General features: G+C 39.9%; 1 protein-coding gene across 1 annotated transcript in view; it reads left to right on the top strand.

Moving 5' to 3' along the window:
- The window catches only part of ano10b (anoctamin 10b), a 31,743-nt gene that overhangs the window by 2,609 nt on the left and 12,883 nt on the right, over positions 1-16,251 (top strand). The window contains exons 4-10 of the mRNA XM_069687204.1: positions 12,865-13,002; positions 13,447-13,563; positions 13,748-13,864; positions 14,708-15,046; positions 15,353-15,535; positions 15,685-15,740; positions 15,953-16,027. Of these exons, the coding sequence (XP_069543305.1) occupies positions 12,865-13,002; positions 13,447-13,563; positions 13,748-13,864; positions 14,708-15,046; positions 15,353-15,535; positions 15,685-15,740; positions 15,953-16,027 (1,025 nt within the window). The remainder of the gene's footprint in view (positions 1-12,864; positions 13,003-13,446; positions 13,564-13,747; positions 13,865-14,707; positions 15,047-15,352; positions 15,536-15,684; positions 15,741-15,952; positions 16,028-16,251) is intronic.

The raw sequence follows: 16,251 nt of genomic DNA, 5'->3' as shown, positions 1-16,251 counted from the left end.
TTACATGTTAAACCTCAACCGAGAGGATGTGTACTTAGGTTCATTCATATATCTACAAGATAAAAAAGAACAACAGTATACGATTGCAATTCATGTTAAGTTAATGTATCTTGCTATGTTAAAGCATTTATCTGTTTGGGATGAAAAAAATCATACACATCATATCAAAAAATCAAATGTATCAAATGTTATTTGTATAGCGCCAAATCATAACCAGAGTTATCTGGAGACACTTTACAGAAAGAGCAGGTCTAGACCGACTCTTTGTTATGTTATTTAAAGAGAGGCCCAACATGAATCACCATGAGTAGCACTTAGCAATATTCGGCACATTGGCAAGGAAAAACTTGCTTTTAACAGGCAGAAACCTTGAGCAGAACCGGACTCATGTTGAACAGCCATCTGCCTTGACTGGACAGGCCGAAAATGGGACAGAAGGAGATGCAGGATAGAGACAGGCAAAGAGAGCAACAACAACATATGTTCTTGTTACAACAACAACATATGTCCTTGTTACATGAACAACAACAGACACATACTTATGGTTACAATGCCAATAATAGTGGTAGACTAGGGTGAAGATTAGCAAAATAAATAAATAAATAAATTAGCAAGAGAAGCAGAGTAATGATAAAGGCTGAGGTAATCGTAATTGTAACAGTTGAAGTCAACAGGTCTACTATTAGCATTAGCAGCAACAATAATGATACTATGGGGAAGACTGATGTTAGTAGTTGTTGCAGTTGAGCAGGTCCACAGCAGCAGGTGGTCTGCAGCAACGATCCCCAGGAACCTTCAAGACAAGGGAGCACAAGAACTCCCGGGAAGATATATGGTTAGTACTGTTAATGGGACCAGAAGATACAGAGTTAATGAGCTGCATTAATATGACAGAGAGAGAGAGAGTGGGAGAGAGTGAGAGAGAGAGAGAGAGAGAGAGAGAGAGAGAGAGAGAGAGAGAAGCTTGGTGTGTCAGATCCCCCCGGCAGTCTAAACCCATAGCAGCATAACTATGGGCTAGTCCCAGACTAAAAGACAGGTTGATGGTTTAGACAAAGATATCAGAGAATTTAGCTCAGGAAGGTCAGTTGGAGAAAAACAGTCAAGGTTAACATCAGGTTTTTGAGCAGTTTCCAAAGATACATCTGCACCAGTTAACGGCAGGAGGTTACAAATTTTGTCTCTAATCTTTAGGATTTTGTCATTAAAGAAGCTCATGAAATCATCACTGCTGATGGCTATAGGAATACTTGGCTCAATGGAACTGTGACTCTCTGTCAGCCTGGCTACAGTGCTGAAAAGGTACCTGGGATTGTTTTTATGTTCTTCTATGAGGGAGGAGTAGTAGACACCTCGAGCATGCCGTAGGGCCTTCCTGTATTTATTAAGACTATTTTGCCAGATTAAACAAGACTCTTCTGTTTTGGTGGATTGCCACATTCTTTCAAATTTACACAGCATTTGCTTCAAGTTACGAGTTTCTGAGTCCCACCATGGAGCTAGCCTCTGTCGTTTAATAATCTTCTTTTTTACAGGGGGCAATCGAGTCTAGAGTACTTCTCAGCAAACCTGCAGTACTATCAACAGACTGATCAAGCTGAGAGGGACTAACATTAGCATAAGAGCTTTCTGTAGTAAACAGATGTGGTAAAGAATTAAAAGCAGCTGGAATTGTTTCCTTAAATTTAGCTACAGTCCTTTCAGACAAACATCTTGTGAGGACATTTTTGTTAACTGGAGAGTAGTCGGTTAATAGGACAACAAACGTTACTAAATAGTGATCTGATAAAAGAGGATTTTGTGGGAAGACAATTAAGTTTTCGGTTTCAAGACCATAAGCTAGAACAAGGTGGAGGGTTTGGTTAAAGCGGTGAGTAGGCTGGTTTACACTTTGAGTGAAACCAATAGAGTCCAAAAGGGACATCAATGCCATGCTAAGACTATCATTATCAACATCTACATGAATATTGAAGTCCCCTACAATAATTATTTTATCTGAACTCAGGACTAAATCTGATAAAAACTCTGAGAATTCAGTTAGAAAATCAGAGTATGCACCAGGAGGGCGGTATACTATCACAAATAAAACAGGCTGTAAAGTTTTCCAAGCTGGGTGTGAAAAACTCAGAACAAGGCTTTCAAAAGAGGAGAAACTAAGTTTTGGTCGAGGGTTGATTAGAAGACTAGAACTGAAGATAGCTGCCACTCCACCACCTTGACCAGTGTCTCGAGGAATATGAGTATTAAGATGACTGGGAGGAGTGGATTCATTTAAGCTGACATATTCTTCCTGACACAGCCAAGTCTCAGTTAAAGTGAGTAAATCAATATGATAATCTGATATCAGATCGTTCACTAATAGAGCTTTAGATGACAGGGATCTGATATTTAACAGACCACATTTAATTCTCATATTTTTTGGCATAACTTCGGTTGTTGTTTTAATATTTATTACATTTTTTGATTTACTCCTTTTTATTTAAGTTTGAATAAGCTGTAATAAAAGGCCTGGGTTGGGGGGCAGACACAGTCTCTATAACATTAACATTGTGGCTGGGAAACTGCTCACAGGGAAGCTCAGAGGAGTGTGTAGGACTACAGCTCTGCCTCCTGGTCTCAACTCTGGTTTGTCAGGTTTTACGACTAACAAACTTAGCCATATTACGAGACAAAAGAGCTGCACCATCCAAAGTGGGATGAATGCCGTCTCTTCCGATAAGACCAGGCTTTCCCCAGAATGTCTGCCAGTTATCTATGAAGCCCACATCATTTGCTGGGCACCACCTCGACAGCCAGCGGTTGAATGATGACATGCGGCTATACATGTCATCACTCGTCAGATTGGGCAGGGGTCCAGAGAAAACTACGGAGTCCGACATCGTCTTTGCAAATGCACACACCGACTCAACATTAATTTGAGTGACTTCCGATTGGCGTTACCGGGAGTCATTAACGCCGACATGAATTAAAATCTTATCAAATTTACGATTATCCTTTGTGAGCAGTTTTAAAAGTGACTCTTTGTCGCCCGCTCTGGCCCCAGGAATACATTTCACTATGGCCACTGGCTTCGCTTACTTCACGTTTCTGACTATGGAGCTGCCAATAACCAGAGCTGGTTTCTCAGCGGGTGTGTCGCTGAGTGGGGAAAACTTGTTCGAAACGTGAAGTGGTTGGTGGTGAACCGTGTGCTTCGTCTTGCGGCCATGCTTCCCTCTGTGAGTAACCCAGCCACTGCATCCCGGCTGCTCGGGAGTTGCCGGGGGAGAAGCTACGCTAGGTCAGCCCGCACCGGCTACTGGCCCTGGGGGCTTGCTGCTGACTACAGCAGCTAGCGATGCTTGGTTTTCCAAGGTGCGGAGCCGCGTCTCTAATTCCGTGATCCTCGCCTCCATAGCTCCAAAAATACTACATTTCATACGAGTACCCTTATCCGTAAAGGAGGTCGAGGTAGAGCTAAACATCTGACACACCGAACAGGGCAGATCAGGAGAGCAGGAGGGAGAAGGAGAAGCCATTTCAATTGATTAAGCTAGCTGCTAAGCTAATGGCTAAGTGAGTATAAAGTTAAGGGTTTAGCAGATATGTCGCTTATGCAACAACGAGAGTGCTTGATGAAAACTAGTGTCTGTTTAAGTACACAGCAGCTGAATAACCGTAGAGATGATAATTACAGCAGATTAATCGATTTAGCTCGAGCTCTAGCAACAGCTACAAACAGCACAGAACAACACAGTAGCAGCGAGAAAACAGGAAATTACACAATACGCTCACCTATTGAATTTGATGTGAGCTGCGACTGGGAGCCAGTGGAGGGATATGAGCAGTGGAGTGACGTGCCGTTTTGGGTTGATTGAAGACCAGTCACGCTGCTGCGTTCTGGCTCTCTGACTCCAGTCAGTCACATACAGACCCATGTGTAGGGCTGACCCTGTCGGCCAGGCAAAATCATAAAAGTAGCAAATCATAAAAATTTTACATTTTTAATTTTTTTGACAGACCACAACTGTAGCTGTCAAATATCACACCACTATCATCTAAAGCTCTATCATTAAATGAGCTGATATCAGATTATCATATTGATTTACTCTCTTTAACTGAAATCTGGCTGTCAGGAAGAATATGTTAATTTAAAAGAATCCACTTCTCCCAGTCATCTTAATACTCATATTCCTCGAGACACTGGTCGAGGTGGTGGAGTGGCAGCTAGTTTTTATCAGATTTAGTCCTGAGTACAGATAAAATAATTATTGTAGGTGACTTTAATATTCATGTCAATGTTGATAATGATAGCCTTAGCATGGTGTTTATGTCTCTAATGGACTCTGTTGGCTTAAATCAAAGTGTAAACAAGCCTACTCACCACTACTAACCACACCCTCAACCTTGTTCCAGCATATGGCCTTGAAACTGAAAACTTAAGTGTCTTTCCACAAAATCCTCTATCGGATCACTATTTAATAACATTTGATGTCCTATTAACTGACTACACTCCAGTTAACAAAGATGTACTCACAAGATGTTTGTCTGATAGGACTGTAGCTAAATTTAAGGAAACAATTCCAGCTGCTTTTAATTCTATACCACATCTTTTTACTATAGAAAGCTCATATGGGAATGTTCGTCCTTCTCAGCTTGATCAGTTTGTTGATAGTACTGCAGGTTTGCTGAGAAGTACTCTAGATTCGATTGCCCCTGTAACAAAGAGGATTATTAAATGACAGAGGCTAGCTCAATGGTACGATTCAGAAACATGCAAACTGAAGCAAATTTTCCGTAAATTTGAAAGAATGTAGCGCTCCACCAAAACAGAAGAGTCTCGTTCACGCTGGCAAAATAGTCTTAATAAATACAAGAAGGCCCTATGGCATGCTCGAGGTTTCTTCTACTCCTACCTAATAGAAGAAAATAAAAACAATCCCAGGTACCTTTTCAGCACTGTAGCCAGGCTGACAGAGAGTCATAGCTCTGAGCATTGTATTCCTACAGCCCTCATGAGATTCTTTAATAACAAAATCCTAAAGATTAGAGACAAAATTTGTAACTTCCTGCCCTTAACTGGTGCAGATTTGTCTTTGGAAACTGCTCAAAAACCTGTTTACCTTGACTGTTTTTCTCCAATTGACCTTCCCGAGCTAAATTCATTGAAATCTTTATCTAAACCATCAACCTGTCTTTTAGACCTGTTTCCAACCAAGCTGCTGAGGAAAGTCTTTCCCTTAATTAGTACCTCTTTACTCAACATGATCAATTTGTCTTAACGATGTACCACAGCCTTTTAAACTAGCTGTAATTAAGCCACTTCTTTAAAAGCCTACTCTTGATTCAGGTATCTATAGACCTACATATAACCTTCCTTTTATCGCAAAGATCCTTCTTTAAAATAACAGTTTATTTGAGGACTTTCAGTCAGGATTTAGAGTCCACCATAGCACTGAGACATCACTTGTGAGAGTTTCAAATTATCTACTTATTGCTTTGGACAGAGGACTTCTCTCTGTACTTGTCCTGTTAGATCTTAGTGCTGCATTCAACTCGATAGACATCCTGTTACAGAGACTAGAACAGTTAATTGGAATTACAGGATCTGCATTAGTTGGTTTTATTCTTATTTATCAGATCGATCTCAGTTTGTTAATGTTAATGATATGTCCTATACGCACACAAAACTTAGTCATTGAGTTCTACAAGGTTCTGTGCTTGGACCAATTTTTGCCCTTATATATGCTTCCTCTGGGTAATATCATGAGGAAACACAATTTTCATTGTTATGCATATGATACTCAAATATACTTATCAATGAAGCCAGATGAAATCAATCAGCTATCTAAACTAGAAGCATTCCTCAAGGATATAAAGATCGGGTGACTAGAAATTTTCTGCTACTTAATTTAGACAAAACTGAAGTTATTGTGCTTGGCGATTTTGATTAAATTTCAATTAATTGTTCAGCTCTACCATTTACATCACTAACCATATATCTTCCCGGGAGTTTTTTAACTCCCTCTTCTCATAATTCATGGGGATCATTTTTTGCAGACCACCTGCTGCCATGGACCTGCTCAACTCAGACTGCAAAAACTATTAAAATCAGTCTTCCCCATAGTTCCCTTTTTATTAGTTGCTAATGCTTATAATTGACCTGTTAACATAAACTGCTAAGATTATTTTTTATCAGCCTTTCATCATGCCTATTCTGTTCTTGACAATTTTACACACATTTGTACCATTACTATTGGCTTTGTAACCATTTCAATCAGGAGAGACTTCACTAAGATTGAACAATTATTTATTTAAGTTTAGAATAAATGAAATGTGCTGTCTTTGGCGATTAGACATTGTGATGTCTTAATGTACTTGAAAGGGGTAGAGAGGTTGAGAGCAGGATAGGATACCCCCCCCAAAACAATAATGTGAAGAAATGACAGGAGAGCCATACAACCACTCTCTGTGATGCAGGCCTTTCCTTGCCAGGCAGCAACAGGATTCTAAGAAGCGTTAAAAGAACAAAACACAGAGTAACATGAATAATTGATTGACTTATTAAAACAAATGATTAGACATTTAAATTCACCTTGATAGCCAGCGATTGGCCGTGCATGAGCGAGGTCACGAAGACATTCTCAGCCAGAGATTGGACCCATTGCCACCCATTAGCAACACCACACATAGCATCACCACCAGCAGTTATATGAAAAGCTTACCTACCAGGTAATTTGAGACTTACGAAGGAACCGTTTGACAAGGTCAGAAATGACCAGAGACTTTTGATAAAGTCAGCATTGACCAGGAAGTTGAAGTATTTGCCCGAAAGCAAAGAATGAGAGCAATTGTTGCACAATTCAAATTACAGAGAGCAATGATTATGTAAAAACAACAGCAACAAATGGGATAGTCAAGTAAACATGAGCAATGATGATTTAACAAATGAACAAAACAGCCACATGGCAGATGATACTTCATACCATTTCTGGTGCATAGGAACCTGCAACAACGAAAGTTTAACAATTGTTGGCAGTGTTTGAAATGTAATAAAGACCAGAGCAACATTAATGCAGAGGTTGAATGAACAAATAATTGATTCAAGGGGAGCATGCAGAAGTTAAAAGTTCCAAGTTGATGAATGTGATGCCTCTGTGGAATACAACGAATAAGAGTAATCAACGGTAAACAAAGATTGCATGAGTTAGCCAGATAAATGATGAATGATTGAGCCATGTTTGAGCTAAGACGTTACATGAATGCTTGAAAAAATTGTAGGGACGAAGATTATTATTATTATTATTTTTTTGTAAAATGTAGGATATGTATAACATAATGAGAACAAGAGGGCAAACAGAATCAGATGACAACCCGTGCTGGATTGTTTACAGACCAGAGCAACTTAAGAAGTGACCGTGTGTTCAGATAAATATGAAGCAAATTTCACACTAGATATGTCGAATAAACTGCGTCATTCTTGGTTTGTAACATCCGCTATATGCATTGCTTATTTTTTTAAGTTGTATCTGTAGTGATTAATCTTTTGTGTATTCAGCCATATAGATTACTGTTTACTGATTACTCGCGACACTTGCAGAGATGGGAAAGCAGCCCCTAGCTCCGCCTACTCTCTCTGGCAGACACTGCTGGGTGATGGAAAACGCTTCACAGACACCCAGTCCATAATAATACTAATGATACATTCCATTTACCTCGGAAGTCGGAATTGGGAACTGGGAATGACATCACACCCGAGTTGACTGTGTTCCAGTACAACAAGTCAGAAAACCAGGTTGGACACCTCCAGTAAAACAGTTGCTTGCTCTCTTGGAATACAGACAACTACAGAACAATACGAGGTCCACAACATGTCCAAAGATAGAAATTGGACAGTACTGTGTGTACAACTGAGTCAATGAGACACAAATAAGACAGAAAGGCTAATAAACAGTAGCTTTATGCGTGGATAGCTCTAGCCAGGTAAGACACTGTTAGCAATACCAGGGGATAACAACGCATTATGCAGTATTTTACGCATACAAACACCATAACAACATGTCCACAGATAAAAGTTGGACAGTACTGTGAGTACGACAGATAACAAACAGTTAATACAACAGCTTTCATTTACTGTTGATGCACGGAGATTATGAGGTCGGGGTTGGCGAGCTTCCTCAGACTTTCAGAGTCAGAAATCCGACCTCTAGGGGCGTTTCAGTTGAACTTTCCGACTAAGAACTCAAAAAATTAAGACTTCAGAATACAAATGGAACGCACCATATATACTGTGAATGCAAAGGCTTTCATCAGTGGGCCATAGGCTCAATCACCATTGTGTTACCTCATTCAAAGGACATTTATTTACATGGAAATCTTTGAGAATATTACTTTAACTTTGCTGAATAATAACATGATGATGCAGATTAGTAAAATGAAAATGCAAGTTTAGTCCATTCTAACCTCAAGAGAAGAAGAAAGCTTTTGAAATGCTTGTTTGTTTAAGAGGTCAGATCCATCGTTTCTGATGCCTACGAGAAAGTCGGGAAATCTAAGCACTGAACGGCTTTGTCGACATTGTCATCAGAGATGTCTCAGTTTCCAGATGGAATGTTAGCTAACTTAAATGCAAATGTCTGTATATGTATATCTATATATAAATAGATATATATGTGTGTGTGTGTGTGTGTGTGTGTTTGTGTGTGTGTGTACATATATATATATATATATATATCGGCGGGCAGATGAGAGAAAAATAGCCATGCTGCTCACCATCGCCGGCACAGAAGCAATAGAGGTCTTTAATACCTTTGTGTTTGCTCAACCTGAAGACAAAGACAAGTTTGATGAGGTCTTAAAGAAATTTGACGAGCACTGCTTGCCAAAGAAAAACGAAACTTATGAGAGGTACGTGTTTTGTTCACGCTTACATCACCAGGGTGAGTCATTTGACACTTTTCTCACCAACCTCAAGATTAAAGCTAAGTCCTGTAATTTTGGAGATCCCAGAGACTCAATGTTAAGAGATCAGACAGTGTTTGGAACTAATGAGAAGAAACTCCGGGAGAAAATGTTGAGAGAAACAGAACTCACGTTGGACAGTGCTATAAAAATATGTCAAGCCAGTGAGCTAGCAAGACAACATGCAGAGATCAATGAGGGAGACTGAGCAACGCTATGCTCAAATTGAAAAAGAGACTTTGGGCTTAGCGTTTGGGTGTGGAAAGTTTCACAGTTATGTGTATGGATTGCCAACCTTTACAGCAGAGAGTGACCACAAACCGCTCATATCAATCAGAAAAAACAACCTCAATGACATGTCACCCAGAATTCAGCGTATGATGATGACGTTACAGTGTTACGACTTTGAGCTAATATACACACCAGGAAAATACATCGTGCTGGCAGATGCTTTTTCGCGAACACCAAGCAGTGACATGCCGGTCAAGTGATGATGCTGAAACACAGATCAACATGGTGACTGCTTCACTCCCAGCATCAGATGTCATGTTGCAGCAAATTGTACAGGAGACTTCAAAAGATCCTCTACTGCAGAAAGTGTCCCACCATGTCCAAAATGGTTGGTCAAAAGGAGTCTGCCTGCAGTTCTACTCTGTGCGTGCAGATTTGTGTATGGCTAATGGCCTGGTGCTGAGAGAAACAGGGTTGTTATTCCACAATCCATGCGCTAGGAGATGCTTCAGCGTATCCATGAGGGACATCTTGGCACAGAGAAATGTAAAAGTAGAACGAGTCTCAAACATCACTGCAAACAAACAAAAGAGCCGATGCTAATAGCAGACCTACCCACTGAACCATGGTAAAAGGTGGGCACTGATTTATTTCATCTGCACGGCAAGGACTATCTTTTGGTGATTGACTATTATTCTAACTATCCAGAAGTTGCACAGCTATCCAGTACATCTGCACAGACAGTCATCACACACATTAAAGGGTTTTTCGCCAGACATGGAATCCCACAATGTGTTGTCAGCGACAAAGGTCCACAATATGAGTGTGAGTTCAGCAAGTTTGCAAAGCAATATGGATTTCAACACATCACCTCTAGCCCATTGTATCCAAAGGCAAATGGACAGGCTGAAAAAGGGGTCCAGATGGTTAAGAGACTGTTAAAAAAAGCAAGAGACAGTAAAACTGACCCATACCTGGCTTTGTTAAGTTATAGGGCTGCATCACTGGAGTGTGGAGAATCCCCTGCTAAGCTACTCATGAGTCGCAAGCTGCGCAAAACACTTCCACACATTCCAAAAGACATAACGGCAACAGAAACAACAACAAACTGACTGACAAAAGGATGAGACTCAAGCACAGACAGAAATTGAACTATGACAAAACAGCAAGGTGTCTGGAACCTCTTCAGGAAAGGGATGTTGTGAGGACTGAGGGCCCTGAGTTCTGGGATAGGAAAGCAACAGTTCTCAGTGAAGTAGGACCCAGATCATTTGTCGTTAAGACAGAGAATGGACAAGTGTTAAGCAGAAACAGGAGGAGTCTGTTGAAGACTCAGTACACTGAGAATCACACAGAGGAGACTGGATCTGAACAACAAGATGGTGTTACACCAAATGTGCAACACAGTGGGCCTCCTTCACCTTCCTCAATGACTGAGATGCTGAGAAGGTCTACCAGACCTAGGAAACCTCCTGAGAGGCTCATAGAACAAGGGTGAACTGTTCAACTCATAAGATGTGAAAGAAAGTGTTGACATTCGAAGTAAAAAAAAAAAAGAAAAGAAGGAAATATTTGGTAAAAAGTGATGTGTTATAATTTGTTTGTTGATCCAGGGTATGTTGAAGTTTAAAAAAAAAAAAAAGATGTAAAGAGTAAAAGCTAAAAGTTGAAAAGAAATCTCGATCGCAATCTCAGAGCTAGTTTTTATGATGCCAGAGCACTGACGTGCACAGATGACAGAAACTTATCCACAAGTAACTGTCAAAAACTTGTGAATTCAGTTTTTACGCTATCTTGCTGCACAGTTTAAGGGAACTCCAACCTGCAAATCAGTTTAAAACGATGTGTAATGCAAGTGACTGTGTCGATACCTGTTCAATGCTACACTAAACATTGTTCATGTTATCTTTTTTATATTTGTAGAAGCAGAGACGACACGTTTGTAGCAATCGGCGGTGGCGAGTTTACGGTTCACTATTGTAATGTAATGTCCACAGAAAAATTTATGTTCCAGCAAACTGTGTGTCTTACAATGTCTCAAAAGACACCATTAATTGACATAAGTAAGCAGTGAAGTACAATCGTCGTTTATTTCCTTGTTTGTGTACAACGGACTCATAAGCCACGCCCACACACATCTGTGACCGCCACCAGTTAATTCAATACCAGTTAAACTGTGACACCGGCCTGCAGCCATGAGGGACGCTGAAGATGACATATATTTTACGTGACAGATGCTTGCCACATATGAATTATCAGACACAGCATTATTTGCGATTTCTGAAGCGCAGAATCGTGGAATACACATGAGGTTGAGAGCAGACATAGGCTAGCCTACTACTACCACTTCCGACATGAACTGAAAAGGTGAGCGTTCGCAATGATTGAGCTGAAACGACAAACTGTCTGCGGAAGACAGAAGAACTGCTTTTAAATTTGACGGCAGAGGGATGATTGGTCAACAAACGTCGAGGATAACTCTGGTTGGTTTAATACTTAGTATATGCCCATAATCAGCTGATCACCAGACAGGAAGGACAGGAAGTATTATCTGTTGTTGTTGTTATTGTTGTTGTTGTTGTTGTTGTTGATGTAACAAGAACATACATTGTTGTTGTAACAAGAACATACGTTGTTGTTGTTGCCCTGTCTGCCTGTCTCTATCCTGCATCTCCCTCTATCCCATTTTTCGGCCCGTCCAGTCGAGGCAGATGGCTGTTCAACATGAGTCTGGTTCTGCTCGAGGTTTCTGCCCGTTAAAAGAAAGTTTTTCCTTGCCACTATGCCAAATGTTGTGGCTCATTGTGATTCATGTTGGGTCTCTCTCTAAATAATATAACAAAGAGTACGGTCTAGACCTGCTGTTTTTGTAAAGTGTCTTGAGATATATTTAGTTGTGATTTGGCACTATACAAATAAAATTGGATTGATTGAGTTGGTTTAAGTATGCTAGAAACTGATACCTCGCCTAAATGTTTTTTTGCAGCCGCTGCACACGGGGCTCCCGCTCCACCAACCGAGCCAAACCAGCGCCCCAGCTCACCTAAATGTTAACTTTGCGATGACAGCCAGAAAACTATATGTTTATGATTGTTACTGTTACTGCATTAACTGTTAATGTTAACCATTTTACTGTAGGCAAATTACCATTAATCCCAGTTAAAATCCCCCTTCTAGTGGCACATTATCACATTATCATTATCATAATAATAAAGACATGTCTTTATTTTTTCCACAAAATAAAGAAGGGTAGTATCAATAATATCAGTATCCCCAATTATCCCTCTGGGTGTCAATAAAGGATTATCTTATCTTATCGGATCGATAAACAGTTACGATAAAATCCTAGCAATACCCATCCCTAGACATGACCAGAGGTCATGCTGTCCGTATTTGGTTGTGCTGTCATTTTTGGTTGGTTTATCTATTTGGTTGTGTTATTTTCTTTGGTTGTGTTGTCTGTATTTTATTTTATTATTCAGTATTGTGGCATATTTCATTGTGTTCTATGTATCTATCGTGTTTGCTTACAGCTACTGCATGTTAAGCAAACACTGAAAACGCTGAAAATCTTCTGTCTTCTAAATTTGCTTATGTTTTGTCTGTGTGCAAAAATGTTCCTAAACACAGTGCCTTGCGCTCCTGGGGCTAATGTTCTTTCCATAAATCTGTGTCTATTTATGTGTGTGACAGACAACATGGATATGTTCCTGACCCTTGCAGAGAGACAGTACATAGTGAAGTATGAACTGGACGGTCTGTGGGCACAGAGAGACCTGAGAATACCTGGCCTGACTGACAGCTACACACTCCAACACCGAGATAACATATGTGAGTGCTATCACTGTGTGTTCACTTCAGTAACGGTTGACAGAATGTACCCACTTTAAAAATATCCATCAAAATGATTACTGTGTTATTGGAACAATATTCTGTTACATGTGCGTTCATCTCCTGACATTGTAGATTCCGATTCAGCTTATATACAGTGTTTAAAGTAATCAATTTACGTATATTTGTGGCTGCCTGATGTCTCCACATTCAGCAAGCACTCAGCTATATACTAGTTCCTGCTAATGTTAGCTATTTTTCTCTTCTCACATTCAATCAAGAAATTGCTTCAGTCAGCATCAGCCTCACATATATGCAGACTGCTGTGTATGTTTGTGTATAGTTGTTACTTAGTTGGAAAACTGCCCTCTTTCTACCCATATTCTCAAGTCACACTGTGTAAGAGTATTGCATTGATAAAAAGAGCAAACAACATTGTTGCAGGGAGGAAACTCGGGTCAGCAGGTGTTATTTTGGACATGTTTCCTCTGCACAATCAAGAGAAACTGAAGGATCTCAGTAAAGCCTGGTATTCGGGAAATCAGCTGGCTCAGCCACTGGGTGAGTGGTAATACAAAACACACAAAACACACACTTGCAGAAACTGATATTTTCAAATTTTAGGTTTTCCTGCTGTGTCACCCCTCAGAGAATTTGAATTTATAATAGATGAATGTATGGGTGACAAAAATTAAACCATGTGCACACACTTAGACCAGAAACCTTCGTCTGCTGCTTCATCCAGATACAGTGAACGGATATTTTGGAAGCTCTGTGGCATTCTACTTCAGCTTCCTTGATTGCTACACCTGGTCTCTGCTCCCACCAGCAATACTGGGCCTGTCCATAACATACTTCTCAGGTGGGTGTGTGCATTTATGTGTTTTTTAATCTAACATTTTACCTTTATAAAAAAGACTTAATTAATCCTATATTTTCAACACAACCACATTTATCAGAAACCTGTTCAAAAGAAGTGACTTAAAATTGCAAAGGACATTTTTTTTTATGTTAACAGCACATATTTGACAGCAAATACAAAAAGCTGTTTTAGCTTTAAATGATTCGGTAATCTAAATACTTTGATTCAATTAAACTTACTGTTAGTGAGCTGCCAACAGCATATTGATTTTCAATGGAGGGCATGCAATGCTTTACACCAAGTAAGCTAAACAGTAAGCTAAAACAAGATTGCAAGACTCTTTTGTTATCAAGCAATAATTCTGAATCACCAGAAACAACTTTTCTACCCTTATATTACAGGATTATTATCTTTAGAAAATTAATCAAAATAAAATATTACCCTGACGACTGCTTGGTAAAACAGCCCACCATTATACTTTGCCTGAAGGTGGCAATAGAGTAGAATTGTTAAAATTCAGCTCTAAGCAAGTATAGTAACATGTAACATGAGTAACAGTGGTACCAGGATAACAATCTGACATGACATGACGTTACATATAAATTGTTTGAATGTTTACATGCTATTTGGGAGAATGCAAATGGTTAAATCCTTTCATATTGACTTGAATCATTTCAAAGCACAGCTGTGTCTAACAGTGATTATGTGTTTTTATCCATGCTGCAGTTATTGGGATGCTTGACCCCACTTGTAATTCAGCTGATGTATGATGTAAAATAAGTTAGTGTTTGTCCAGTGCACTCTGTGCTATAACACAGGACACTTACCTTTTGCCCACCATAGGGAAGGTTCATAATGAGATGTTGGAGTCGATCTCGGGTTCAGGGGTCATCAGTAATGAAGATGACTCGAGACCAGCTGTCTGCGGTCACATAATCCAGGCTGTGTTCAGCATGCTCTGGTCTACTGTGGTTATGGAGATGTGGAAGCGTCGGAGGTCTTCCCTATCCTACCACTGGGGGACCCTGCACCTTGCTGAACGTTTTGCAGAGCCCCGACCTGGTTTCCGTGGCACACTAGGGGTGAACCCTGTGACAGGTCGTGTGGAGCCGCTCTTTCCTGACTGGCAGAGGGACTTGCGAATGGCACTGGTGTCAGTCCCAGTTGTGGGGCTCTTTCTAGGTAAAACTTGACTGAAATTTTTTATTGAATATACTCATCAGTGTTTAGTATGTAGCCTAAATGTTACTAAAAGGTACCACGTCCTTTATTAGTTGCTTTAATCAAAACCTCAGGTAAAAGAGGTGATGTCTTCCAAAGTATTCAGAAATAAGCCAACTAACTATTAAGTGATACATGTGTAAAACATGACAAAGAAATTAGATGCATAAAAGAGATTTGTATGCTCTGCTCAAAAGAATTGCTAAACATCTTCTGAGCCCTGCCTCTGTCCTCATGTTTTCTTCCCTGTCATGCTTTTTCCTGCAGGGTTGGTGCTACTGGGTATGCTTTGTTTCTACTGGGGGGAGGCCCAGATGCAACAGCTACATAAAGATTGGAACTCCCTGCTGTCTCAAACTTTGCTCTACATACCCTCAGTGCTTCACATTATCTACACAAATGTGTTAGCAACTGTTTACAAGATGGTGGCACAGTCTCTGACTGAATATGGTGAGTAAGATGGAGGGCATGCTATGGGGTGAATGAAAAATGATACATTTATAAAGCAAAAGGTCATTAAGTCATTAAGCTGATCTTTAAGGCCAACTTATTGCTCATAATGTTGTGATTAAAATATTTAACCTTGCTTTTTCCTTCAGAGAACCACAGAGAGGAATCTGCCTTTGAGAATCATTTGACAGCTAAAGTCTTGGTGGTTTGTTCCTTAACTCCCGTCAAACCCTTATCTCTATCTTCTTCTTCTTCTTCCTACTCCTCCTGTAATAATAGTTATAATAATAATAATAATACTTATTATTATTAGTTGTAGTTGTAGTAGTATTGTTGTTGTTGTTGTCGTTGTTATTTTTTAAATTTCTTTAAAAACCCAACAGGTTCTCTCACCTGACTCTTTTCTCATTCCTCTAGTTCACCTTCTTCAACTACTTTGCAGTGCTCTTCCACATTGCATTCTTCAAGCAGGATTTGCCTATGCTTCGTAAGGTAACAGCTAAGCTCATATTTATTAGAGTACCCCTACAATGTCTTTCAAACACTACCCACCTAGTTTATAACACTGGCTTTGTATTTAAACGTTTAAAAAATCATGCATCTGTTTTCATAGTCTGAGCTGTACTAGCTTGCTAAACTAAAGGGAGTAGTTAGAAAAAAAACAACACTGTCTCACAGGTAACACCTTCGGTGTCTCTGCTGTTGGCCCCATGCCA

This window comes from Semicossyphus pulcher, unplaced genomic scaffold (assembly GCF_022749685.1).
Source record: "Semicossyphus pulcher isolate SPU_LCO1_2020_fin unplaced genomic scaffold, fSemPul1.0.p SCAF_8, whole genome shotgun sequence".
NCBI lineage: Eukaryota > Metazoa > Chordata > Actinopteri > Labriformes > Labridae > Semicossyphus > Semicossyphus pulcher.
Note: the sequence above shows the minus strand (reverse complement) of the source record. Positions and strands in the feature narration are given on the sequence as shown.